The following is a 25,624-nucleotide window of genomic DNA, read 5'->3' as shown; positions in this document are numbered from 1 at the left end:
ACATTGTTTTTTTATATTTTTTTTGTAAAAAAAAAAAAAAATTAAATCTAGGGAGAAAAGTAAAAAGAATGTTCACTATAGAACATTTACAAATTATACAGAAGTTTATGAAGGAAGAAAATAAATATCAGCCACTATCTCATCTCCCAGAAAAAAAATGCCACTTGATGCTGTTCCCCCGAATCTTTTTCATGCATATACAAAAAAAAAAAAAAAAAGTTTGCAAAACAATCACAAAACACACACAAAACGGAAGGATTCTAAACATGTATCGTGAAGGAAAAGGAAATGAAATTTATAAGAAGAAAACTTACTTTTTTACACTTAACAGTAAAGCATAAACAGTCTCCCATATTTCCCATATTAAATCTTCTTGCACAACATGATTTTTCATGGTTGTTTAGGGAAGTATCATAAGCAATCTTGCTTTAGCCAATCTTCTATCATTGAATATTTAGGTTGTTTCCCATTTCAGAAAAATGTTTTCCAAATGAAGAAAAGAATAGCCTTTGGGGGCAAACAGAGTCCAGGACAACAGAGAAAAAGTCCCCACGGTCATCTCTTTCCCCTTCCTGACCACACCCAATGGGGTCGCTGCCCAGGCCTTCGAGACCACTCCCAGAGCACTGCCAGGGCCCAGAGCCAACTGGCCTCCAACTCTGACGTTTCCCCACGAAAGGGCAGAGGCTCTGGTATGTCTTTCCTGGCCCTGGGATCTTTTTCTAGCAAAACACAATCTGAGCCAGGGGCAGTTCGTATGCCTACCCTCCATCCATAGTCTTCCTTCTCCCCCAGTTCAAGGTTCTCAGGGTGCTGGTGGCCCAGAGATGGGTGCAACATTCTCATACTGGGGCTCCTCCTGCCCCTCCTCATCAGACAGCTTCTGGGGATCCTGTTCCTGGGGGCCACCCTCAGGGGCCAGCTCCTGGGCCCTCCCCGAGTTCTTGGTGCCATCGGCTAGTCCCCTGGCCACTTCCTCTGGTCCAGTTCCTGCAGACTCTAAGGCCCTAGTGAGCTCATGGTTCGGGGCTAAGTTGGGGCTCTGACTGGCAGTGCCGGAGGCCAGCCCAGGGCTGTCCTTATTTCGACTCAGGGCCCGGCGTGGCGGCTTGGGGATGGCACTCTTGACCTTGGGCTCTGCCTGGCCTTTCTGGAAGCTACCAAAACGACGGAGAACAGACCGGACGGGGCCCTCAGATACCTGGGGTGTCCCTGCCAGCATGTAGATCGTGGTCACGGAGCCTGAGCCCTCTGAGACACTGCCTTCAATGGCTTCCACACGCTCAGCCACTGTCCGGCCACCAAGTGGGAGCCGGCGGCGGCCAATGGCTGGATCCCTGGGGCTGGCAGCACCAGGAAGGGTCTCATCCGTTTCTGCTTTCTCCGGGCCCATGGACTCCTCAGCCTCCTGGCTTTCCGGACTCAGCGGGGCCCCACGGGAGAGCCTCTTGGGCTTTCGGAGAGGACTGGAGAGCTCCCCTGAGCTTTGGCGACTCTGTGGTGCAAACTTGGTGCCTTCAGCAAAGGAGACCGATGGCCGCTTGGCCCGTGCTAGGCTGGAAGTGCGTGGGATAGGGAATGGTGTGGAGGCGTCCTCAGGGGGAGGGATGGGACCTCCAGCCAGGCTGGCCTCTGGAAACTCTCCGTGCGCCACAGTGGCCATCCCTGGCAGAGGAGACACAGAAGAGCTTGGCCAAAACTGGGCTGGCCACCCCAATCCATCCTGTTTACTCAGTTTAGCATCTGCTGGGGCTCCTCATCAGTGGGGCAAGGAAGAGGGTGAGGGTACAGAGACAGGAGAAGAGCCTACTCCTTCTACACACTTTTCTCCCCATCCCTTCCCACTTTGAACTAATGCCACACTCTAACCAAGCTAACATTCTTTCAGTGCCACACAGTCATGTCCCTCTCACCTTGGACCTTCACGTGCACTGTTCCGTCCTCCTGAAACACCGTTCCCATCCCTCCTCAACTTGCGCTTTGTTGACTCCTGACTCCTGAGTCTAGCAGGCTCAGTTCCAATATCACGAACACGGAGACATCTTCCCTGCCCCTAATCACCCCTGACATGGCTGGATTACGAGCCCCTACGTGTACGTCCCCCATCAAAGCATGCATCACCTGGTCCTACACGTGTCTTATTCCTGCCCATCACACTAGAAGGTTGGCAAGGATGGGAATCCGTGTTGCTCTTTACTATGTCCCCCAGCCAGCAACAGTGACCTGCACTTGAATGGGCACCTGATACACGTTTGCTGAAGGAATAAAGAAGTAGTGGGCAGGGCTGCTCGGGGCCACGCGGGCTGTTGAGGGGTTGGTTACCTTCTTGGGGTGGCACGCAGTAGGCAGGGCCCTCGTCCTCCTCGCCAGACTCAGGATCAGAAGAGAAGGAGTCGTCCGAGGCCCAGCCGGCGGAGGGCGGCTCAATGAAGCTGTGATTGAAGGGGATCTCCGGGTCGTGGTGTGAGACTGCAGGGGGCTCTGGGTCAGGCACGGAGCTCCATGGAAGACCTTGTCCCGTCCCAGCCCCTGACCTGCAGCACCCACACTCACCTGTCACCCAGGGAAGCTTGTGGCTGCTGAGGGAACCACAGGGTAGCGCCGAGCCCAGGCTGGTCAGCGCCCCCCAGACCTGCATCTTCACCCTGGACACGGCGGCTTCATCTCTTGCTGGCCTGAGGGGAGAGGAGGGCAGTCAGTGCACAAGACCACCGGTTGGGGCAGCGTGGGGGCAGGAGAGAACGATGTGAGAGAGGCAGGCTGACACAGTGACTGTCTACCTCGGCGGTGCCCTTTGACGACAGAGTAAAACCCAAACCATTGAGCCTGGGATTTGGGCCTGTCAGAGAGGGCAGCATAGCTCAAATAGAACTGGGTAGCAACTCTGGTTCCGGCTTCCCCCTCTCCGGGCCTCAGTTTCCTCATCTGTAAAGTGGGGACAACTCCTAGCTCTGAGACTCTTTTTCAGGACCCAGTATAGCTCCAGGCACCCGCTGAGGTTCCCCCAAATGCAGCTTTGTGTTATCATCTGGCTGAGTCCCCAGCTCAGCTATGTTTCTGGAAGTGGCACCACCTCCAGGAAGCCTGTCCTTGACCCCATCCCCAAGCTGCTTCATTGTTATGAACCCTCTGACGGCCTTTGTGGCTTCTTCCCCACCCCCAGGGGAGGGGCTATTGGGTCTGCTCATCTGTGAATCCCCCATAGCACAGAGGAGGACGTGTTCAAGGCTCAGTGCACGAAGTAATAAGAGAGCACCAGACAGAGAATCCGGAACAACAGAGCAGGGGCTTTGTGCGCGCTGGTGACAGGCTGGGTCACCTTGGGCCTCCATGTCCTCCTCTGTGAATTGAGAACACTAATCCTCCTGCCCCCACATTCCCTGCTTTAAACCTTACTGCTGTGAGTCTCCAAGGGATTTTGTAAAGGAACAAAGCCCTGTGCAAGCAACATTCCCCTGCAGCAGGCCCCCGCAAGCCCAAATCCTTCCCATTATCTCCTTTTCTCAGGAAGCTACCATCTCTGCTAAACCACCGCTCAGACTTCTGAACTCTCCTTCGAGGGTGGTGGAGGGTGTTGAGGCCTCGTCTCTTCCCCTCCGTGCCCAGAGCTGCCCTGCTGCTTCTGCCTTCCCCGCATTCCCCCTCTGGTCCCTAAACCCTCGGCCTCCTGCTGCAGGTTTGAGATTTGCCATCCTGGTACCCAGCGCCCACTGCGCACACTCATGCAACTCGGACACTCGCAGGGAAGGCGGGCAGCCGACCTGGTGTCTCCAGGCCGTGGCCACTGCCAACTACCTCATGCCCTCCAAATGCGCGACAAGACCAGCCCTTCCCCGCCGCTGACAGGAAAGCAGATGCCGCCTTGCTCCCACCCTGTGGCCTGAGCTGGGGGTGGGGAAGGGGTGAGCCGGCATTCACCTGTCCTTGGGGTCCAACCGGGCGGCCCAGCAGCAGCAGGCACAGAAGGCGATGCCCAGGAGCAGCAGCAGCAGAGGCACAAGGATGCCTGCGATGAGGGCGGCGTCCTGACCGTGAGGCCCTGGGGAGAGCGGGGAATGGCGGAAAGTTCAGGGCTTTCCTGTCTTCCACACATCGCATCTCATCTCCAGCTCTGAGTTGCCTCCCCCCTGGAATTTTCCACCTGTGGGTCCCTCCCCTTCTTCTGAGAGAGACAGGCTCTGCTCAGCCTGGAGGCCCTCTCCCCAAGGCAGCCTCTCTGCTACCCTGTCCCCTCTTCACGGCCCATGTTCCACAAGCTCTTGCTCCCAACTGTCACGCCTGATACACATCCCGGTGTCCAGACCTGCCTGCTCACGGATGCCAGCCCTGGATGCGAGCCTGGTGTCTCAGCAGGCAAGGGCCGTATCGTATCTTCAGGGGTCTCCAGAGCATCCATACAGATTTCAGGTATAGGGAATGTCTCTGAAGTGAGCCCAGCCTCCCTGGCAAGTGATACGTCCCTGAAGCCATATAAAGGGCCCATTTTCCCTGGTCACTGCACCCCACACCCTCCTTTTCACCTTACCCAGCTGGCAGGCCCCAGAGACAGGGTGGCAGGATCCCCCTGGGCATTCACAGGGAATAGAGCAGTTGTTGCCATGGAAGCCAGATGGGCATGAAGTGTTGCAGCTATGGGGTGACAAGAGAAACAGGCTGAAGGCTTGGTGAGAAGGGATAGGGGTGGGCAGGGGACAGGGGAAGGTGGATTTCTGGGCACTGCTCCCCAACCCCTGTCATGCAGACTTCCCTGGAGGATGCCCAAGCAGACTCCTCCGACCTCTGAGGACATTCTAAGTACCCCTGGCCATGTCTGGGAGAATCCCCTAGCCCCTAAGCTCATCTTCCAGAGAGGCCACCCCACAAGCTGCCCCTTGGTCCCCAGCCCCCCAGGGTATACCCCAGAGTATAGGGCAAGATCCACCCCTCATGATGCTCGTCCCTAGCCCATCCAACACTAGTGTGAAATAACCAAGATGCCAACGGCATCCAGAGAAACGTCCTCAGGGTCTGGAGGTCTGAGTCCGGCCCTGCCCCAAACTCTCTGGGCCCTGGTCCTCTCTACTATGAGATGAGGTCTCTTCCATTTGATACTACATTCTGTCCTAGAGGCGGAAAACCTGCCATTGGAGACACTGACCTTGATTATGTTTCACCACATGAAGGCCTCACAGGAACAACAATGGAGTTGGGAGTCCCACCCCTAAATAACTTCCCGGCCTAGTTCCGGAGCCAGGTCTTTGAGATTAAGATTAGATCACTCTGACCCTTCTTCAGAAGGTGCAGACCTCACAACAGGAGGACAACTTCTTCATTAAGAGCTTGCTGGGTGGGTATCCGGGAGGCAGGCAGGCGGAGAAGCCCCGAGAAGGGAAGTTTAGGACACAGATTGCACTGACGCCTGACCGAGGCCCGTGCCTCCCTGCCAGGGCCCCGGTTCTCACCTGGGTCCCCAGTAGCCAATGTCGCAGACACATTCCCCAGTCACAGCATCACAGGCCCCCTGAACACAGGTGGGGCAGGTAGAGGTGCAGCCTTCCCCAAAGGTGCCGAGCGGGCAGGGGTCTTCACATCTGAGGTGAGGCGAGACTCGGAAGAGGAGGGCAGGGCAGGTCCGGCAGGGCAGAGCCCCCCTCCCCCAAAAGAAGGTCCTACCCGTCTTCCCCCATGCTTCTGGACTCAGGGCCCCAACTGTCTATGCCTCAGCAATGAAGCTCAGGTGTTAACAGGGCCTTGAACCTGGGGCCAAATCCCATAGGTGACAAGACTACAGATCCCTGGAGGGGGAAGAGAGCAGGATACCTGAGCGGTGAGGGAGCTGGAAGAGAAGCCTGCCCGGGGCCTCATCAGCACCCCTCTCTCTTCCGTCAGTCTTGGCCAGGAGGCAGGCCCCCCATGGGGGAGGGGCCAGCTATCCCAGGGCTGGAATGAGGACCCTGAAGGAGGGGGGCCCCCCACCCTGAGCAGGCTGGCCCCCTCACCTGGGCCCCAGCCACCCAGGGTCACAGCGCTGACAGTGCCCAGTGTCTGCCTGACAGGCCTCCCCAAGCCGGCAGCGGGGGCACTGCTTCCGGCAGCTCTCGCCAAAGGTGCCGGGTGGGCAGGGCTGGTGGCACTGGGTTCCATTCCAGCCCGGCTCGCAGGACTCACAGCTGCCTGTATCTGCAGAGCATGGCTCGTTCTGCTTGCAGTGGCCGCAGCTGGGAAGAGAAGGAGTCATGGGAGCACTGAGGAGCCCATGGATGGAATGCCCACCCAGGCCTCCAGGGACACTGGAGAGCATCCAGGACACTCAGGCAGGTCTCAGCCTCAGTTTCCCCATGTTGTACAACAAAAAGGCCAGACAGATGATCTCTGTAGGATTCCAGCCCTCTCCTTCCAACTTCCCATTCCAGGACCCATCCTTCCCAGGGTCCCAGGATTAGCCCAGGCAGAGCAGCCAAGATACCTTGGCCAACCTTCTCCCTCCTATCCTTTCTCCTCTCTTCCTCCTACTCACGCCGTCTCTGAGGTCTGGTCTGAATGTGACTCTTCTATCTCGTAACATAAAGATCCATAAAAATTAAAACATGTGTGTTTTCATCACTATAATTTCAAGTTTATCTTATGTTTGAAAAAAAGTGCTGGGGCACCTGGGTGGCTCAGGGAGTTAAGTCTCGGACTCTTGATCTCGGCTCAGGTCATGATCTCACAGTTTGTGAGTTCGAGCCCCCCATCGGGGTCTGGGCTGACAGTGCAGAGTCTCTCTCCCCTCCCTCTCTGCCCCTATTCCTCTCTCTCTCTCTCTCTCAAAATAAATAACTTAAAAAATATATTAAAAAATGCTTTCCCCGGTTTCTTGGAGATATAACTGACAGTATACAACTTAAAAAAAAAACTTTTAATGTTTATTTATTTTTGAGACAGAAAGAGACAGAGCATGAATGGGGGAGGGTCAGAGAGAGGGAGACACAGAACCTGAAATAGGCTCCAGGCTCTGAGCTGTCAGCACAGAGCCCAACGCGGGGCTCGAACTCACGGACCGCGAGATCACGACCCGAGCCGAAGTCGGACGCTTAACCGACTGAGCCACCCAGGTGCCCCAACAGTATGCAACTTTAAAGTGTACAGCATAACGACTTGACTTACATATAGTGTGAAATGATTACCCCAGTAGGTTTAGTTAATATCCCTCATCTCATATAGGTACAAAAAAGGGAAAACAATGGCTTTTTTCTTTGTGATGCAAACTCTTAGGATCTACTCTCTTAGCAACTTTTCCAACAAGGTTTACCTTATTCTAATTTCTACACTTGATCTTAGCCAAAAGGCCGAGAAGCGATGCCTTATTCTAATTTCTTATTGATTCTTAACAGTTTCTTGACAAGGTTCCCCCCAGATAATTATTTGGAGTCATATGCTTGGATCAGACTCATTTGTTCATAAAATCAACTTAGCAGACCAGCATCGAAAAAAGAAAAATAAAAACATTACAGTATATATATATACATAGGTGTGTATCTATACACACATATATGTATCTATACACACATATGTAATATATATTATATATATGAAGCAAAGATAAGTATATGTTGTTAAGCTTTTACCACAGAGGGGTGTGAATGAGATAGGGGGGATGTAACACGCATTTCTTTTTGTTGTTGTTTTGCTCGTTTTATTTGTTTTTAAGTAAGCGCCATCCCCAGCGCCCAACCTGGGGCTTGAACTCACAACCCCCAGATCAAGAGCCAAATGCTCTACCTACGAGCCGGTGGCCAGGCACTCCTAAAACCCATTTCTTATTGTGGGTGGGGCCGGCCAAAGTTTGAAAGCCACGAGGTCTAAAAGGGACCCTGCAATCATTTCGTCACGTGGTTCATCTTTTCTCTGCTTCTAAGTAGAGCTTGCTAGTACTCCTATTGTCCGTTTAACAGTCACCGGACGTAGGGTGGGCGAGGCCGGACCTAGGGGCATCGGGGGTCTTTTTCCCCCTTTCATCCCGTCCCTGTATGTTTTTGCCGAGGGCACCGCGCGACGGTCCCCCTGCGCCCCCGCCCCTGCCGGGCCCATCCCCTTTCTCTCCCTTTCCCTTCAGCTCCTTCGCCCGCCCTCCCCGCGCTCTGTCCGCACCCCCACCGCCGGCGGCCCGTCCCTCTGTCCGGCTGCTGCGTGATCCCCGTCAGCACCCGCCTCCCCCCCACCCCGCACGCCCTCCCCGCAGCCTAGCCGCAGCCCCGCGGCCCCCGCTCACCTGTCGCGGCAGTGCGGCCCGTAGCTGCCGGCGGGGCAGGGCAGCTCGCAGCGCGCGCCGCGGAAGCCGGGCGGGCAGGCGCACAGGCCGGAGACTGCGTTGCAGCGGCCGCGCACGCACTCGCACTCATACCGGCACTCGGGACCCCACCGGCCCGGCCGGCAGACGCAGCGGCCGGTCTCCTGCGCGCACGGCGAGCCGTGGCAGGCGCAGCGGAAGCTGCAGCGGCGGCCCCACCAGCCCGGCTCGCAGCGGCAGGAGCCGTTGGTTTGATCGCAGCGCGCCACCGCCGGGTTGCACTGGCACGGACGGCGGCAAGTGGGTGACCACCAGCCGGGCTCGCAGCGGCACGCGCCCGTCGCGGCGTCGCAACGCCCGTGGGGGCCGCAGTCGCACTGGAACTCGCAACGGCTGCCCCAGCGTTCCGCCTGGCAGTGGCACACGCCCGTGGCCGGCTCGCACTGGCCGTGTGGGTGGCAGGCGCAGGTCTCACGGCAATCTGGGCCCCAGTACTGACTCGGGCAGCCTGCAGGAGTCGGGTGGGGAACATAGAGGGGTCAGTGGGCTCAGGGCCAGGCGCGGATCTCCGCCCTGCGCGCCCTTCCACAAGGAAGAGAGGCGCCAGGCCCACCCTCCAAGAGCCGGAGACAGACCCTTGAACATCTGGCAGCCTAACCTCCTGGGGCACAGCTCACTTCCTGCCTCAGACTCACGAACTACAGAAAGCCTTTGGAGTGGCCCAGACTCCCACTTCATACTCCAGAACACACTTAAAGTTCCTGAGTGGGAAAGGTTTGCCCAGAGTCACACAGCAGTAGGATTTCACTCACGTCCCTTCCTCTCTCTCGTGCCCATCCCCCTTCCCTCCACCCCCACCCCACTAGAGATGACAGGGCGTCCCAGTGTCCACCCCTGCCTGGATACTGACCATGAGGGTCACAAGAGAAGCCACATTTCCCCCCTTGCGTCTCCTCTCAGCCCTGATTCCTGGTGGCTGCTCTCTGGCCATCCTGCCCACCAGGACAGGGCAGAGCCCTGCCAGATTATCTCCTTCCACCCTCCTCCACACGTGTATAAAGTGCACACGAAGGAGACGGAGAACGTGTCCATTTTGTGATCAACAGGGGTAACCACCATCTTTTCTGAGAAGTTGTGGATGGTGAAGGGCCCAGAACTGAAAGTGTGGGTAGGGCTTTGTGGATATGGGTAAAAACCAGATGACTCAGGGCATCTTCCAGGAATGCGTCACTTCCTGACTCTGGGCCTCAATTTCCTCAGTGAGGCTTGGAGGGATTCTGGCTCTGCCGTTTTAAGATCACATTTCTACCCGCTTTGCCTCCCCGCTCCCCTCCCTGGTTCCGCCTGACAACTTCATCCTCCAGATGAAACTCAGGACTCACGGGAGTTGCACTGGGCCCCAAAGAATCCAGGTTTGCATCGACAGAGGCCTGGTTTCACGCACACTTCATCTTCCCGGCAAGCATCCAGCCCCTCACAGATGGCTGAAAAACACCCCACCCAGGTGGGAAGGACGGTGGCATGGCACCAACCAGGGGACACTCTGCCCCTCTCACTGGCTCCCAGCGCCCTGCCCCATCAAGAGCCATTCCCTCAGGGCGGGGGGCGGGGGGGTGTCAGGATGGACCCTAGCTCTAGGGCTCAGAAGGGGAAATAGGAGGCCCCAGGAGGGGAGGCAGGAAGGGTCACTGGACTATGTTCTCCTTTCTTCTCAGGTGGGGATCTGTTCTGGCTACTCACGGATAGTGCATTCTTGGTCTTTCTGCCTCCAGCCTGGGCAGCACTGGAGCTCAGCAGAGGGGCTGTGGGGCAGAGAGGGGTCAGCCGGGGGACAGACAGACTGGCTCCGCAGGTGGATCACTGTCTCTGGCTGAGATGTGGGAGGCTGCCTCAGCCCCATCAGGCAGGCCTAGCCAAGAGTCACAGCCCCAGTGTCCCCAATTCCTTCCCTTTCCTTCCCTGGCCCTCCCACCTTCTGTCTTGACTACCCACCACCTTCTAGGCTGTCCCCAAGCCCCCCTCCCTTCAGCCCATGACCTCTTCCCTCATGTCCTCCTTCCCTGCAATGCCGCAATACCAGTTCAGGCACCCCCCCCCCCGCCCCCATCAGATTCCTACAAAGACCCACCTGCCGGCCGTGCAGACATGCCGCCCGTTGGGGTCCAGGTTGGACCCCTGGGTACCCTGTGTCCAGAGCAGCAACAGTGAGACCAGCAGCCTCAGCCCCATGGCGGCCAGTCCAGCGGGAGGGCTTGGGTTAGTCTGGCCCCCACGGCTCCCAACCCCCTCCCTGCTTCCTTCCAAGGCCTTTCCTGAGGAAACCAGTGCCGAGAGGCGGGCTGCCATGAGGCACCTCCCTGAGAGGGCGGGCGGGTGGGTGCTGGGAAGACCAGACGCCACAGAAATGAAAAGGAAAGCCTAGGGCAAAGGCTGAGTCGGGGCTTTAAGGGGCTGGTCTCAGTGTGGAGGGGGCAGGAAGATGAAGCTGCAAATCCCAGGGTACTGGGGACAGGCGAGGGTGTGGGGTGCGAGTGGGAGCCACATCTTTCCATTAGGTCATGCTACCCAACTGAGGCCCTAGCTGGGAGACTTCCCCACCCACTAACAACCAACAAGACCCTGTGAGGAAACCTCAGCCTGCCTTTGGTCCTGGCAGAGTCAGGCGGGGGCAGACCAGTCACACACAGACATGAAGCAGTTTCTGGGTATCGTGGGCAGCGGCTTTATTACATTGGCTTAGGCCGTTCGCATAGACCCTTGGGAGGTAGGTAGCCCGCTCTCCAATTTTACGAATGGGAAAACGGAGACTCAGGGAGGAAGCACTTTCATGTGACCCCGGAGGCTTGGCACAGAGATACAGGGAAGGAAGGTAGGCTGAGCTCTTCATCATCCCCTGCCTGGCTCAGGCCAGGATCGCGAAAGAGCCTGGGGAGGGCTGAGAAGGAGGGAGCCCTGTCCTCATTTGAGGCCACACATCTACCCATAGCCAGATTCCAAAGTCAGGTCTCTGGGGCAGCTGAGACAAAGATGTTCATCGAGTGCAGAGCACGGCTGGTCAGGAGTTGAGGACTGTGGGGCTGCCCACAGGCTCCAAGTGGGGTGGCTGTGGGGTCTCCTCTTCTCCCCCTAGCTTACTGGGGGCCATGCTGCTGGTCTGGGCTTCAGGGGCCTCTGTTTCACCCCGATAGGACAGGCCAAAGCTGGGGGGAGAATCAAGAGGCACGCTGAGCTTGGATGCCAGAGAGGTCAACGATATGGGCTGAGGGCAGGGGCTGGTGAGAAAAGGGATACAACAGGAAGAAAGGGCAGCGTGAGGTATTGAGGGGGCAAAGGGGCCGGGGCCAGGGCCACTGTGGGGCGGCATGCTCAGAGCTCAGGGCAGCAAAACAAATATCAGTGGAGCAGGAAAGGGGGAAAGAACAAAGGTGGGGCCCCTCCTTCACCCCCACAACCTTTCCCCCTCCTCTTCTCCCAACATACAAACTCTGTATTCGGGACTCAGTGGGTGGAGGGTGGGCTCCCTTATCACTGGAGAGTAGGAGCCATGAGCTGTCTTCATCGTCACTGAGGCAAAGAGGAGAGAGGAGATGTAGGGGTCATTAATCAAGGCCCTAGGGGACACCAGGAGTCCAGCTATGTTCAGGCCTCTGCACAGCGCCCAGGAATGGCCAAGGGAGGACAGAGTGACCCTGGGCCCCTCAAGGCTGGAGAGAAGGTGGTGCTGGGGAGATGAAGGACATCTTGAGGCTTTTACTTTACAGCCTGACGGCCGGCCCTGACATAGCTGGAACTACAGTCTGAAACTTCTGAGAACAAACAGATCCAGCCAAGACAGGAAACTGAAAAATTCATGTGGAGAAGCAGCTTACCAGGTTTCTTTGCCAGGAGGTACAGTGAGCACGGCACGTGGGTGCAGTGCAATCCAGAGGGAAGGGTGGCAGGCTAGGGTGTGCCCAGGCCAGAATGGAAGGCTCAACAGGACAGGCTGGACGGCAGGTCCAGGGGGTGACCAGGCCAGAGTGGTAGGTTCAGCAGAACAGACAGGACAGCAGGCTCAGGGGGTAACCAGGCCAGGTTAGCAGGCTTAAGCCGTAACTAGGTGACAGGCTCAGGGAGTAAGGAGGCTACGGTGGTAAGCTCAAGGGGTGACCAGCCTGGGTTAGAGCATGACCAGGCTGGGACATCAGGCTCAACAGAAAGAGGAAGGGAGAGCTGGCTCAGTGGGAATGGAGGCAGGGACTTACCTGCTCTCTGCTTCCTCTGGAATCCCTAACATCTTGGCCTTGATCTTCTTCCGCTGCTTCTTGACAGCCACCTTCATGGCTTCAACCAGAAGCCCAGGGACCCGGTGGTCCGTGAGCAGCTCCCTGCAGAGGAGGGAGAGGGGCCGAGTAAGCAGTGGGAATGCCAACAGTAGGTCTCATCCCAAGTACCGGTGCATGTTGTCCCCCCCTTTTTAAAACACTCCGCCTTGCTAACACCCCTCAGACCTTAGCTTAGTTGTTGCCCTTTCCTAGGAGTACTTCTTTGACCACTGCTGTGACTCTTTGTACCACCTCCTCCCTCATTTGGAAGAAGTTCCTGGAGGGCAGGTGCTGTGTCCTCCCAGTGTCCCGCACAGTGCCTGGCACATGTCACTGTGGATATATCAGTGAGCCAAAAAATGAAGCTGGTGACTTGAGATCTGGGAACGGGTGTGAGTGGAGCGCCCCCATCCCCAGCTTCCCAGCCCCCGCCCACCGCCCTCACCTTTGGAAGTAGGCCAACTCCTCCTTCAGCAGGAACACGTTGGCTTTGAGTTCATTCCTCTCCTGAAGGATCTGCTCAAGTTCCTCTCGACTGAAGCTGCACTGTCCTACCTTGGAGGGGCGCCCTGGCTGAAGGACGGGTTTGGTCGATGGGGGTGCCTCTGCTGGCGTTCCCCTGCCCCCCGGGGCCATCCCAGGAATGCTAGAGCAAGTGACTGGCAGGGAGACTTGGGAGGCAAGGGCGCTGCAACAGATGACAGACCAGTGCTCTGGCTGAGAGTGAGAGCAGAGGCCGGCTGTGGGGGGGAGGGGGGGCGCACACTTGTATGCCACCTTCCAATTTTCCGGTGGACCTGCTAACGCCGCACAGCAAACCTTTCCCGAGTGCCCACCAAGTACCAGACCTGCGAATACTACGACAGGCACTCACCGGATCCTCAGGGGTCCCTGGAGCCCCCGCCTCAGCGGTTGCCCGCTCGGGCTCCTGCCTCTGCTCGTACCCGGCCCCCCTGGCCTGGTCCTGCGCCGGCTCCTGAGCCAGCTCCACTGCCCCCTGGCGCTGTAGCTCCCGCTCGCCCTCGCGGTCCCTCGCGGCACGCAGCTGGGTTTGCACCGCGGCCAGTTTGTGCCGCAGCTCTGAATTCACCAGCAGGAGGCGCTGCAGCTGCTCCTGCAGCTGGGGGCGGGGCAAAAGAGAAGGTAGGCGGGGTGTCTGTGGGTGAGGTGGAGAGCCCCGCCCCTCGCCCCTCGCCCCGCCTCGCCCCTCGCCCCGCCCCGCCCTCACCGCCTCCGTCTCCTGGCTGCGCTGCAGCAGGTCGCGGTTGTGCGCCCGGAGCTCGTCTCGCTGGCGGTCGGTCACCTCCTTGAGCTGCCGCAGGAGAGCGCGCTCCTCTGAGGAAGGGGCGAACTTAGCAGCGGCTTGGGGTGGGGGCCCTGAGCCGGCCCACCCCACACCCTGGTCGTGCCCGCACTCACCGTGTGGCCCAGAGTGCAGCTGTCTGCGGAGGTGCTCGTTCTCCTCGCGCAGCCGCCGCAGCTCTAGTTCGGCCTGCTGCGCTGACACCTGCAGCTGGGGAGTCCAGGCGGTGAGGGCTACGCTCCCACCAGCCCTGCGGGTGGCGAGGGGAGGGGGCGGTGACTCACTGAGTCCGGGTCGGGCCCCACGGCAGCCTTTTCCAGGAGCTCCAGCGCCCGAACCACGAGCGGCACTAGCCTGGCCGCCGCCTCCGGCCCGAAGCGGCGCGCCAGCTCTTTCAGCTCCGTGCCCAGGGCCCCTGCTAGATGGTACACGAGCTCCGCGGCCGTCCCTGACCCGGCGGCCACTCGAGGCCCGCAGCCAGGCACCCCGGGTATCGTCCCCCTGGGCTCCATGGTTCCACAAGGCCAAGGGCTGCGACACCCCCCTCCAACCCTAACTAGGGCAGGAAAAAGCCAAACAGTTTCGGCCCAGGAAGCAGTTTAGGGCAGTAGAGGGCGGGGAAGAGGCGACAGAGGAGGAGCGATTAAGAGAAAAGGCGTGGGGAAGGAGGTAGTGCACTGGGTCCCCTGGGCCCTGTCCTGTTCGGATCCCCCAAGGTCACAGGAAGCAGGACTGCCTGCTTCCAGCCAGGCGTCCCAGGGCTAAGGCTCAGGGCTCTAAGTGGTCACTTTCGTCAATCCCTCCCCACAGCCTCCAGTCCAGGCTCCACCCCAGTGTCTGGTGTCATGAGGCTCCACTTGGCAGCCAAGCACTACAGGCAAGAGGTGAGAGGTAGGAGGGTTGTCCCTGGTCTCAGAGACCGTCATCTGTGAAGCCACGTGCCTATTTCCCCAACCAGGAGTGACACAAAGCTTAAGGGGCTAGGCTGGGCACCACAGTTGGAGGGGCAAATCCACAAGCTTCCAGACTCAGAAAATGGCAGCAACTGTTCCAAAGGATGTTGAATAGGAGTGATCTGGTTTGCAGAGAGAGAGAGAGAGACAGACAGAGAGAGAGAGAGAGAAAGAGAACGAATACGAGTGCACACACATGCAAGAGCAGGGATAGGCAGAAAGAGAAAAAGACAGAGACCCAGGTCCAGACCCAGCGCAGAGAGCTTGATCTCACAGCTATGAGATCATGACCTGAGCCAAAATCAAGAGTCGGGACTCTTAACTGACTGAGCCACCCAGGTGCCCGGTTTGCAAATATTTTGAAGGGATGTTGACAAATGTCCTCAAGCAGTAAGGGTGTGAAAGCCCAACCCCACCTCAGTTCCCGGAATCTAAGGGATACTTACTTAGTCCCACAGCCCATGAAAAGGAGGCTCATGCCCCTTTAAGGTTGAGGCCAGCATGTTGCTATGAACAAGTCCAGCCTCCCTACATCCAGAATTTGAGCTCAGGAGGAAAACAACAACAACAACTCAAAAACTCCTATTTATACAAAATTTATTATTACACTTTACTCAGGACTACAAGCCACCAGAGATCAATAACACAAGAAGCACAAAGACAGGAAAATGGGGCCAAGCTGCTGAATGTCACCAGCTTGTCTTTGGGGGTAAAAGACTCCAGCCTGTGGAGCGTCCGAAGCAGGGGGAGGTGAGGATACAACTAGGCATAGAGGTCCTCTCGATCCGCGGAGTAGACCTCGCCCTCTTGCAGGAGAGCGAAGTTGAGGAAGTGGGAAGGTCTGTGCACCTCGTGGTAGAACTCTTTGGGGTTTGCCAGCTGCAACTCATACTTCATGTTGGGATCATGCCGCACACCTTGGGGTAGAAGGAATGGTCTGGTGTTAACAAGGTGCACCTGCCTCACCCAGCCTGGACCCTGGCCATCTCCAAACCAGAGTCAAGCCCCAAGTGCTAAGGGGGATGGCTTACCCCAGCCCCACTTCCCCATGCTGAACTTACCCATAAAGTTGTAGTTCCACGAGGACTGGGCAGGGACCATAAAAAAGCCAAGGAAGCGGTCTGACAGCAGCATTTGGACCCTTTCATAATGCGAGGGTAGATAGCCCTTGGGATTGTTGCCCTTGTCTGTGTTCTGGCGACCCCATTCATAGCCACTGGGCGTCAGCTTATAGGCTGTCAGTGTGCAGGAGCCTGGTGTGAAGCTGACAGAGCGATGAAGACAGAGTCAGAGCTCAGGCCACCGTTCTAGGCCCTGTGCTGCAATGCCCGCCGCACCCCATTTCCTCCCAAAGGGGCCCAAGTCTACCTGCAGGTGATGATAATGGTCTTCTCACCATCCCAAGATGGGTTGTCAGCCATGATCTTAGCATGGGTGGTGACATCCTGGGGTGACAGCTGGGGGGACTCATTGGGCTGAGTGTGGATCCATCCTAAGGGTTCCATTTCCTATAGGCAAAGAGAGGTGAAAAGTTATCTGGAGCCCCATCTGCAGACGGGAATCACCCCATGAGAACAACATAGCTGCCTTCCTTCCACCACTCTCACAGAAGAAAGCTCCCATTCTCCCACACCCCCACTGACCTTGAGGTACTCATGCTGGGGCAGCTGGCCGGGAAGATGCACGGTTTGGTGAGTGCCCCACTGCGGTACCATCACGATGCAGCGGATCTCCTTCACCTGGGGGTTATCCGGTGGGCTGACACCATACAGGTATCCTGCAATCTGGAAACAAAGGGGTCAAGAACCAAAACGATTCTTAGTACCATTCCAGACTCTGGGCTATCAGTCCTGTGTTTCATTCCCTTCCCCAAGAACAAAGGAGAGCTTCTCAAAACGTGGTCAGAATCTCTTGCATCAGAGTAGCCTGGGGTGCTTGTTCGAAATGTTAAACATGGCCCTCATCTCGGACTTATCACATCAGAATCTCAAGTGGGGTCCAAGAATCTGCATTGCTCACACACTCCCCAGTCGATTAAACAGTATCCATAAATAAATGAGCACACCAACACATAGCTCATGAATTTTCACAAGATGAATACATCTTTAAGTCCACCACTAGGTGGTATTTTGAATTTTACCCGGCCATCGACAAAGAGGACCTGTGTCCTATAAACCCACCCGCAATCTTCTATTAACAATCTTCTCAAATTCACCAACCTGAGGCCACAAATTGGGTATTGTATACAATATGAATTACCTGATTACTAGTAAGGCTAAACATCTTTTCAAGGTAGTTTGTTTATTTTTGAGAGAGAAACAGAGTGTGAGCATAAGCAGGGAAGAGGCAGAGAGAAAGGGAGAGAGAGAGAAAATCCCAAGCAGGCTCCGCACGGTCAGTACAGAGCCCGACATGGGGCTCAAACTCACAAACTGTGAGATCATGACCTGAGCTGAAATCAAGACTGAGCCACCCAGGCACCCCCCTAATCATCTTTTCATATGACATTTGCCATTTGTAGTTCCATTTCTGAACTACCTTCATATTCTTTGCCTATTCTTCTAGTTATTTTTTTATTTTATTAATTTTTATTTTACAGAGAGAAGCTCCGTACTGAGTGTGGAGCCCCATGCAGGGCTCAATCTCACAACCCTGGGATCATGACCTGAGCTGCAATCAAGAGTTGGATGCTCAACTGACTGAGCCACCCATGTGCCCCTACAATTACTTTTAAAAATCAACTTCCCTGTTCTAGATTCTAATCCACCTTATTTTAGAATTATGCAAAATTTTCTTCCTGTTTTTAGTGTGTCTTTTGCAGCACCCTTTGTCACACACAAATTATTGATTTTGATTACAGTTTTGAGTCCTTTTTAAAAAATTTTTAATGTTTGGTTTTGAGACAGACAGTGAGCAGGGGAGGGACAGAGATAGAGGGAGACACAGAAGCCGAAGCAGGCTCCAGGCTCCAAGCTGTCAGCACAGAGCCTGATACAGCGCTTGAACCCATGAACCATGAGATCATGACCTGAGCCAAAGTTAGATGCTCAACCGACTTGAGCCACCCAGGTGCCCCATGGTTTTGTATCTTAAGAAGGCTATCTTGGGGCTGCCTGGGTGGCTCAGCTGGTTAAGCGTCTGACTCTTAGTTTTAGCTCAGGTCATGATCTTATGGTTTCTTGAGTTCGAGCCCCACGTCGGGCTCTGGGCTGTGGGCTTGGGATCCTTTCTCTCTCTGCCCCTCCCCAATTCAGGCTGTCTTTGTCTCTCTCAAAATAAATAAATAAACTTAAAAAAAAAAAAAAGGCGATCTCAGCATTACAATAATAGATATTTTCTTCTAATACTCTACAGCTTAGTATTTTATATTCAGGTCTTTACTCCACCTGCATTTTTTAAGTGCTGTGAGGCAGGGTTCTGACTGTTCCAGTGCCACAAAGCATCCTTAATCCTACAGATCTGATACACATTTATTATGTACACAGGAATCCCTTTCTGACTACATGCTATCCTCTTCCAAAAACTTTTGGAACTCTTAACTGCCATAGCTTTATAACGTTTTAATATTTGGTGGGAGCCAAAACCCTCCTTGCTGTTTCGGCCACTCTTATGTACCTTGCGTTCCAGGCAGTCTCAGGTGAGTTTTAGGCATGTAAAATGCCAGGCACACACTACGGCTTAGTTGAGCACACTTACTCACTTGGGCCCGCAGGTCAGATATGCAGATGAACTTCTTAAGCACGTTCTTGGGAAGGATATAGGTATAACCAGTCTCCTTGATGTCATCAGATGAAACATAGATATGATTGGTCCTCAGGTGAAGGTTGGCAGCAGAGATGGCCCTACAAATGGTGAGGAATGTAAGCATTTCTCAGGCCGAGCACCACAGGCAGCATCAGTAGGCTTTGCCATCCCTACCTCTTCCCCTTACAGTACCTAACCCGCCATTCAGTCTTAGAGGAGAAAGTCTGCGTCTCATAGTTGCTGGTGGTAGAAGTAATGATCTCATCACCATGCTTGTTGACAGTACGAGTCTGTGTTGCTGTCAGCTGTGACTGTTCCTTGGTCTGCTTCTCGATCTCTGCTATCTGCTGCCGCTGCTGTGATGGTGCCGAGATCTCCATACCCAGGATGATGTCTCGAATTTCCGATTGTGTCAGTGATGCCACGTTCACACTGCGGGGACAGCATGGGTCACACCACAAGATCCCTTCCCTTGGTCAACTATGCCTCAATGGCAAGAGTATAACTTGGTAGGACAAGGGACTCCATACCCTACTCCAGACGATCCTCAAGTGTATAGTGGAGATGTCCCAATACCGGTTAAGATTTATCACAGCCCAGGATGGCCCTGAGCATGTACACCCTTTCAGCAACACTCAAACCTGCTCAGTAGCCATTCCTCCCTCTTTTCCTTGACAAGAAGTGCCCTGGTTTATAGGACAATTCTCAAAAACAGAAACCCTTAGAACACGTTCTCAATCATTGCTGGTACTGTCAGTCACCTCAGTCATCCTGGGGGGGGGGTACCTGGACATCTATGGACATTTTTCTTCTTGGTTGCCAAAATGACAGGAAGAGGGAAGGAAGGGGTGTGTGTGCTGTTAGCAGTGGTACCTGGGGATGTGGATGTTAAAACTGCCTGTAACATGAACGGTAAAGAAATGCCCTGCTCAAAATGGCAACATGAAACAATGCCCAAGAATCAGACGGAAACCCTGAAACACTGACATTTTCTACATTATCTGAAGACACTATCTTTTTTCTGTAGGCATCTCCAGGACAATTCCTTGAGAAATTTCTGAGCCTTAAATGTTTCAAAAAACCCGGAAACCACATACCAAACCATTCATTTCACCCTTTTAGGATGTCTCCCAACCACCAGCGCTCACTTGTTTTTCTTGCCGTAGTCGGCCAAGATCAGATCTTTGAGCTGCACTTCCACCTTGATCCACTCCTCGTCAGTCAGAGTGGGCCAGATATGGTGTGGCTCTGTAATGGTCGTCTTGTCTGGCTTCAGGATCACCTTCGCCCGGTCATTGTTCACGTGCAGGGCACGCAGAATCAAGATGAGGCGGGAGAAAGCCTGAGAAGAGGTATGGCAACAAAGGGCGGGGGGGTCAGACACTGAGGTCCTCCCCGTTTCCTCGATTCTGTTCTTTCAGGGAACCCAGAAATTGATTTCAAACTCTAAGGTAGAGCCTCCACCGCTCTCCCAGTCAACTTTTTATGCAGAGCACAGAATTGCTGTCTCATCCACAGGCTGAAGATGTGAAAATGGCCCCACAGGGGACCTGGGGAAAACTTAAGGAAGGCACAGGATTGTCTTATGACCCCAAACCCACTCCTCTTAGAGTGACCTTCTTTGTTAGTTTCATACCGTATAAGATGAGATAGTCTTGAGCCAGTCATCATAGAGATTAAAAAGAACCATCTGGGGTTCAGTGGCTTTAAGGATGAGGTCCCCAAACTTTTCCACCTTGAGACAAGCCTGGAAAGGGAGCTGGAGCTCCGATCCTTTGATCACAATATTGGGGAAGTCCAGCAAGTGCACCTGAGACAAGATCAAGTCCAAGATTAGAAATAGCCTATACGTCTCAGCCCTCCTTTCTTCTACCTCATCCACCTCTCACCTCCAATGGGTCCAGCATGCCCTTCCTAGTGACAATGATCTGCTTGGGCTGCTCCTCCACAGGCAGAGATCGGATCAGGGCAGCCACCTCCTCAGCCGTCTTCCACTTAGCCAGCTAAAAAGGAAGAGGGGAGGAAATGGAAATTGAGTGTTTATCACCACAGGTCAACTAGAACAAAACAGCCTAGGTCTTGAGATAATCAACCTATCTTTCTATTGCACACCGCTACTGAATGTTAGGTACTTTGGAGGTGCAAAAGAAGTGTCAGATGGCTTTGCCCAAAAGGGTTTTTCAACCTAGCTGGCCAGACAAAACTCACACAAGATATACCACAAGCCGGTATTTGATTATATAATATCAAGTGTCTGGGACAAAATAAATTAAGGCTAAAACTGATAAAAACCTATACAAAGAAACAGGTCTTAAGGGATAAGGAAGACTTGATTAACAGAGTAAAGGGGAGAGATCATTCAGGAAAGAAAGATACATGAGCAAAACCACAGAAGTGGAAATGGATGTCAGTTTGGGGATACGAGGAGGAAGTAGGTTTTATTTATTTTTTTAATTTTTTATTAAAAAAATTTTTTTTTAATGTTTTATTTATTTTTGAGACAGAGAGAGGCAGAGCATGAGCAGAGGAGGGGCAGAGAGAGAGAGAATCCGAAACAGGCTCCAGGCTCTGAGCTGTCAGCACAGAGCCCGACGCGGGGCTTGAACTCAGAGACTACGAGATCATGACCTGAGCCGAAGTCGGACGCTCAACCAACTGAGCCACCCAGGTGCCCCAGGAAGCAGGTTTTAAAGGAAGAGAAACCATGGGTGGACAGGTGGTAGCTCAGCCAAATTATCAAGTGTCTAGGAAGCCAGAAAATAGTTAATTCAGCAAAAAAAGAGTTAGATAGATAAAGGTAGAGATTTGGCAAAAATGAGGTCTTAAGCATACTTGGTTCCCTTTAGAAAGATGATTCTTGGTGGTCTCGTTCAAGGTAGGTTAGAGATGGGAGATGCAAGAAACAGAGAGACCAACTGGTAGGTAATGAATGACCTCACATACTGCTGGGCCCCCTGTAGAGTACTCCCCAAGTTAAGTAATTTGGAGCAAAGGTTCAAATGAGACATAATCTCTCACGGAGAGAAACAGGAGGATGTGCCCTGGCTCCCTGCTCCCCAAAGAAAAAGGGGCAGCAAGGTTCCACAGCCTCTCTACCCTTTAACCAGCTCACCTGCCCCAGACGCTTCTGTCCAGCCCACACAGATGTGTGGATTATCTTGAGGAACAGCTGCCCTGTGCGTGGATTGAAGATGAAGATGGCCCCATTGATAGGTTTGGTTGTCAAATTCCCTTCAAAGGTCTAAAGAATGATATTATCAGTTAGTGCGGCCTAGACACATCCACCCTACCTTCCCATATGCACACATTTGCCTCATCACCCTCTCACAGGCATATATAGTCCCACACCCCTAGGTTGTTTCTAATCCTCACCTTGTGAATAGTCACTCTGTAGACATTAGTGTCATCCACAAACCAGATAATTTGGTTGGAGAAGAGCTCACCATAGTTCTGAGAGGACAGATAGGGCTCAGTGGGCTCAGATGAATAGAGCTGCAGCCCCTTGCGGATCCGTTCACGTAACACATACAAGGCAGGGTTTGCCTTCATGATCTTGGCCATGGCCTGCTGTATGAGAGGCTTGCTGCCTGGGAACCAGTTTCCATAGGCACTATGAGAATAGAAGAGGCAAGAAGAGTGAAGACCAGGCTGACAAGTGTCTGCCCATGTACACAGAGGCAAGAAGAAAAGGTCAATGACCCAGAAGAGGAAAGGGCCACACAGGCAAACTAAAAAAAACGTGTACATTAAAGTATGGGGCCGACTGGGGTGCCTGGCTGGTGCAGTCAGTAGAACATGTGACTCTTGATCTCAGAGTTGTTGAGTTTGAGCTCCAGACTGGCCACAGAGTTTACTTAAATAAATAAAATTTAAAAATAAAGTATGGGGCTGACATTACATACATGCTTCTAAACACCAACTTACCTATGCAGGTTATAGGCCAGGTCAATGGCAATGAGCACACCAGTGGGTGAAGGATAGATACTCATGTTGTCTGTGGTGTAGTCCAGGAACTTGGCCCGGGCATAGCGTTCAATGTCATGGGAGTCATAGTCCCCCCAGCGCAACTGGATATCAATCCAATACTTCTGAGTGGTGGTACTGTCCATCACATCCCTGAGGGTGGAGAGAGGTTAGGAATCCAGGCGTTAGGAAGCCACTGACACAACCAATGTCCAACAACTACATGAACTCTCAATCGCTACATGTAACTCTCAAAAAGGAAAGGAAAGTTTCCAAAGTAGCACAGGTAGAACAGTAAACAAGCTTCTTGGATGCCAAGGGCTGTGTTATAATGCACTTACTTGGAGTCTGCCAGCAATGAGGGCCGGGAGACATTCCACTTATAGGAGGCAAAAAGCAGGATATCTGCACAGGAAGAATTCATCTTATAGGACTTTCGAGGGTGAATTGTCTCCTTTTGTACTGTCTCAATTTCTAGTGCATCCAGTTCCTGATCAAATACCTGAAGGCAAAGGCAGAAAGGTTATGACTGCTTATGGGAGCCCACTTAGAACGAGACTTGTAGGAGTCCAGATAATGTGGCACCTGGCACCACAATGCAGGTCTCCTCCTTGGTGCTTCCAGGGTGGACTTCCCATACCAAGAGTGAGCTTTTTCGTTTCTTTTCCTTTCTTTCTTTCTTTTTAAAAGTAGGCATCATATCCAGCATGGAGTGCAATGTAGGGCTTGCACTCATGACTCTGAAATCATGACCTGAGGTCAAGAGTCCTTAACTGACTGAGCCATCCAGGCACCCCAAATACAGTTTTCCTTTTTTTCTTTTCTCTTTAAGTAGGCTCCATACCCAGCACAGAGCCCAAGGTGGAGTTTGAACTCACAACCATGACTCAAGACCTGGGCCAAGACCAAGAGTCAAGTGTTTAACTGACTCAGCCCGAGCTGACCTGACTTCTCATGGTACCCTCTCCCCTCACTTCTGGCCCACCTGACACAAGTCCATCACAATGCTCTCGTGGATCTTCTGCCATAAGTGAGCTCGGAAGATCTGGATGAGAGAGATCTTCAGTGTGGGGATCTTGCCATGCATAAAGATACCTGTCAGGTCCAGCTGCACCTGAAAGCCTACATATACCTGACGGGAAAAAGAGAGTGAAAGTGAACCCAGACATCAAGACACTTGTTTTTCAGGACACAATGAAGGAAACAGAAACTCTTGTTTTTAGCTTCCTGTCTTCCAGGTCTAGCAATCACACTCACATTGGCTCGGTTGATGGTTGGGGACCACCAGAGGGTGAATCTACGATTGGGAATCTGGTTCAATCCTGATCGCTGAGCATTGGTTAGCTTCTTCCACTTCATCGACTCCTCAAAACCACTGGCCTTCTCCCTGGGAAAAAGAGACCAGGTAAAGTGATACCCTGCCATCTCCCAGAGCACTGGTCTCTGGTAAACGCCACAGAACACAAAGGCACAACAGGGATGAGCTCAGAGGGTTATGACAGATTACCGTAAGGGGAGAAGAGAATCCTCACCAGAAAAGCCCCTCCCAGGTAGGGAAGTAAGTGCCCTTGAAGAGTGTGTGTTCCAGAATGCCTTCCACACCACCCAGGGCCTGGATCATGTCTGTACGGTAGTTGTTCAGGTTCCAGAGCTTCCCATCATGCCGCTGGTGTGTCCACCAGAAAGGGTTCTGCTTCAAGACCTAGATGGCAAAGCAAGCACCATCAAGCTTCTGGGAGCCTACTGCCCCAGCCAGATTCCTGGCACAGCCGTGGGTTCCTCTAATGCAGGGGAAATCTCTGTACTATCCCCTCCATGTACCTGGTACTGCTTAAAGTCAGTTCGAACACGCCAGCCTTTATCATACGCCAACGTGTGCCGGTCCTTCTGGAAAAGGGTGTTGATTCGAGGAATGCCACGATCCCATGAATCCTCTAGATCTTCTAAGGTCAGTCGTCTGTCAAAAAAAACACTGAAGTCAAATATGTGCTCACACAAAGTTTATTTTGCATTCCTCCCTGGCCAAGGACCGATGGGTCAGATGTAGAACCTACTTCACTGGTCTCCATTAAAATACAGCACGCTCTGTTCCTGACCTCCATGCAAGGCTGCACACCCCTGACAGGACTGCTATGCCTTCCTGGATGTGTACCTGTTCTGAGCAATGGCCTCTTGTCTCTTCAGTGCATACTCAGCCCAGACCCTCTGAGAATCAATGAACTCGCTCTCCCATGGTTGTATGTAGCGGTACAAGTTGGGAATCAGCTGGTCTTCTTCATGGCTCATTCCTGAACGAAAGTGTGTGATACCTACATCTGTCTGCTTGGACCACCTGTTTGGGGGCACAACCAAGATTAGAGAAAAAAATAAAACCTAAAAGTAAAGAAACATCCCCTTCCCTCAGGATCTAGAAGGTTTTCAAGCAAGTCCTACCTGAGGTCAGACTGGGGGATGAGTACATGGCCCATTGAGAGCATGCCAAGTCCACCCAACTCCTTAGGGGTATAGAACACAACAGGAGGGAAACGACTCGGCATCTTGGAATTGAGGCCAATCTTGATACGTGTCTGGATCTTGTTCTCACACTTCACTAGCAAGTCCAGGAGCTCCTGGGTGTTCACTACAGCTTCCCGAAAATATGTCATAAGGCCAATAAGAGCAGTGTTCCACTTATTCACAATCTGAAAATAGTGGGGAAAAGGTAAATTATAGGTGAGCCATGGGAGGGGACAAGTGATGGGGACTACTTGGTCCAGTTGATTACACTCTTCCTAGTTCTCAAGAAAGACTTGAGCTCAGTGTCATTAGGGAAGTATACATAAGTCAAAACCACTGTGAGTATCTGTTTAACACCCACAGGAATGGCTACAGAACAATGACAACTGTTACTAAGAATGTGAAGAAAATGGAACACTCCTCTACTATTGCTGGTGGGAATGTGTACTGGTGCAATCACTTTGAAAAACAACCTGGTAGCTTAAAAGGTTAAACAGAATTACCGTGTGATCCAGTAATTCTACTCTTAAGTATATAACCAAGAGAAATGAAAACATTCATCTGCACAAAAATCTGTACCAAATGTTCATGAAAACATTATTCATAACAGCCA

The 25,624-nt window shown here is 53.4% G+C and overlaps 3 protein-coding genes across 5 annotated transcripts in view; all 3 read right to left on the bottom strand.

Annotated features, from left to right (window-relative positions):
* Window positions 1-252: 252 nt before the first annotated feature.
* Window positions 253-10,901, bottom strand: SCARF1 (scavenger receptor class F member 1). Of its 3 annotated transcripts, none has more exons than XM_023243575.2 (11): window positions 10,377-10,794; window positions 9,989-10,157; window positions 9,631-9,732; window positions 8,231-8,756; window positions 5,979-6,197; window positions 5,442-5,570; window positions 4,526-4,629; window positions 3,919-4,039; window positions 2,554-2,675; window positions 2,323-2,469; window positions 253-1,665 (listed from the first exon to the last, which is right to left on the bottom strand). In XM_023243575.2, exons 2-11 carry the CDS (start codon window positions 10,146-10,148, stop codon window positions 806-808), a joined length of 2,490 nt encoding a protein of 829 aa, XP_023099343.2. In that variant the 5' UTR covers window positions 10,149-10,157; window positions 10,377-10,794; the 3' UTR covers window positions 253-805. The 3 variants fall into 3 exon arrangements, with proteins under 3 accessions (XP_023099343.2, XP_011287327.4, XP_019672922.2); XM_011289025.4 differs by having other exon boundaries at window positions 9,989-10,050; XM_019817363.3 differs by having other exon boundaries at window positions 1,400-1,665; window positions 2,323-2,432; window positions 9,989-10,050; window positions 10,377-10,901.
* Window positions 10,902-10,946: 45 nt separating this feature from the next.
* On the bottom strand, window positions 10,947-14,638 carry RILP (Rab interacting lysosomal protein). Its single transcript, XM_006939983.4, has 9 exons — window positions 14,140-14,638; window positions 13,972-14,065; window positions 13,781-13,887; window positions 13,427-13,672; window positions 12,998-13,125; window positions 12,493-12,615; window positions 11,729-11,812; window positions 11,362-11,448; window positions 10,947-11,330 (listed from the first exon to the last, which is right to left on the bottom strand). The coding sequence occupies exons 1-9, from the start codon at window positions 14,365-14,367 to the stop codon at window positions 11,225-11,227; spliced, it is 1,203 nt and encodes a 400-aa protein (XP_006940045.2). The 5' UTR covers window positions 14,368-14,638; the 3' UTR covers window positions 10,947-11,224.
* A 750-nt stretch (window positions 14,639-15,388) lies between these two features.
* Window positions 15,389-25,624, bottom strand: part of PRPF8 (pre-mRNA processing factor 8) — a 31,757-nt gene continuing 21,521 nt past the window's right edge. The window contains exons 25-43 of the mRNA XM_003996419.4: window positions 24,949-25,196; window positions 24,668-24,847; window positions 24,337-24,472; window positions 24,048-24,217; window positions 23,773-23,902; window positions 23,501-23,647; window positions 22,857-23,017; window positions 22,477-22,668; window positions 21,925-22,162; window positions 21,665-21,793; window positions 20,442-20,555; window positions 20,189-20,362; window positions 19,701-19,894; window positions 18,745-18,984; window positions 18,509-18,650; window positions 16,452-16,592; window positions 16,177-16,316; window positions 15,870-16,072; window positions 15,389-15,725 (exon numbers count right to left, since the gene is read on the bottom strand). Coding sequence (XP_003996468.1) covers window positions 15,571-15,725; window positions 15,870-16,072; window positions 16,177-16,316; window positions 16,452-16,592; window positions 18,509-18,650; window positions 18,745-18,984; window positions 19,701-19,894; window positions 20,189-20,362; window positions 20,442-20,555; window positions 21,665-21,793; window positions 21,925-22,162; window positions 22,477-22,668; window positions 22,857-23,017; window positions 23,501-23,647; window positions 23,773-23,902; window positions 24,048-24,217; window positions 24,337-24,472; window positions 24,668-24,847; window positions 24,949-25,196 — 3,234 coding nt within the window. The 3' untranslated portion in view covers window positions 15,389-15,570. The remainder of the gene's footprint in view (window positions 15,726-15,869; window positions 16,073-16,176; window positions 16,317-16,451; window positions 16,593-18,508; window positions 18,651-18,744; window positions 18,985-19,700; window positions 19,895-20,188; window positions 20,363-20,441; window positions 20,556-21,664; window positions 21,794-21,924; window positions 22,163-22,476; window positions 22,669-22,856; window positions 23,018-23,500; window positions 23,648-23,772; window positions 23,903-24,047; window positions 24,218-24,336; window positions 24,473-24,667; window positions 24,848-24,948; window positions 25,197-25,624) is intronic.

This window comes from Felis catus, chromosome E1 (assembly GCF_018350175.1).
Source record: "Felis catus isolate Fca126 chromosome E1, F.catus_Fca126_mat1.0, whole genome shotgun sequence".
In the NCBI taxonomy this organism is placed as follows: domain Eukaryota; kingdom Metazoa; phylum Chordata; class Mammalia; order Carnivora; family Felidae; genus Felis; species Felis catus.
The sequence above is the reverse complement of the archived record's forward strand: the minus strand, read 5'-3'. Positions and strand labels throughout refer to the sequence as shown.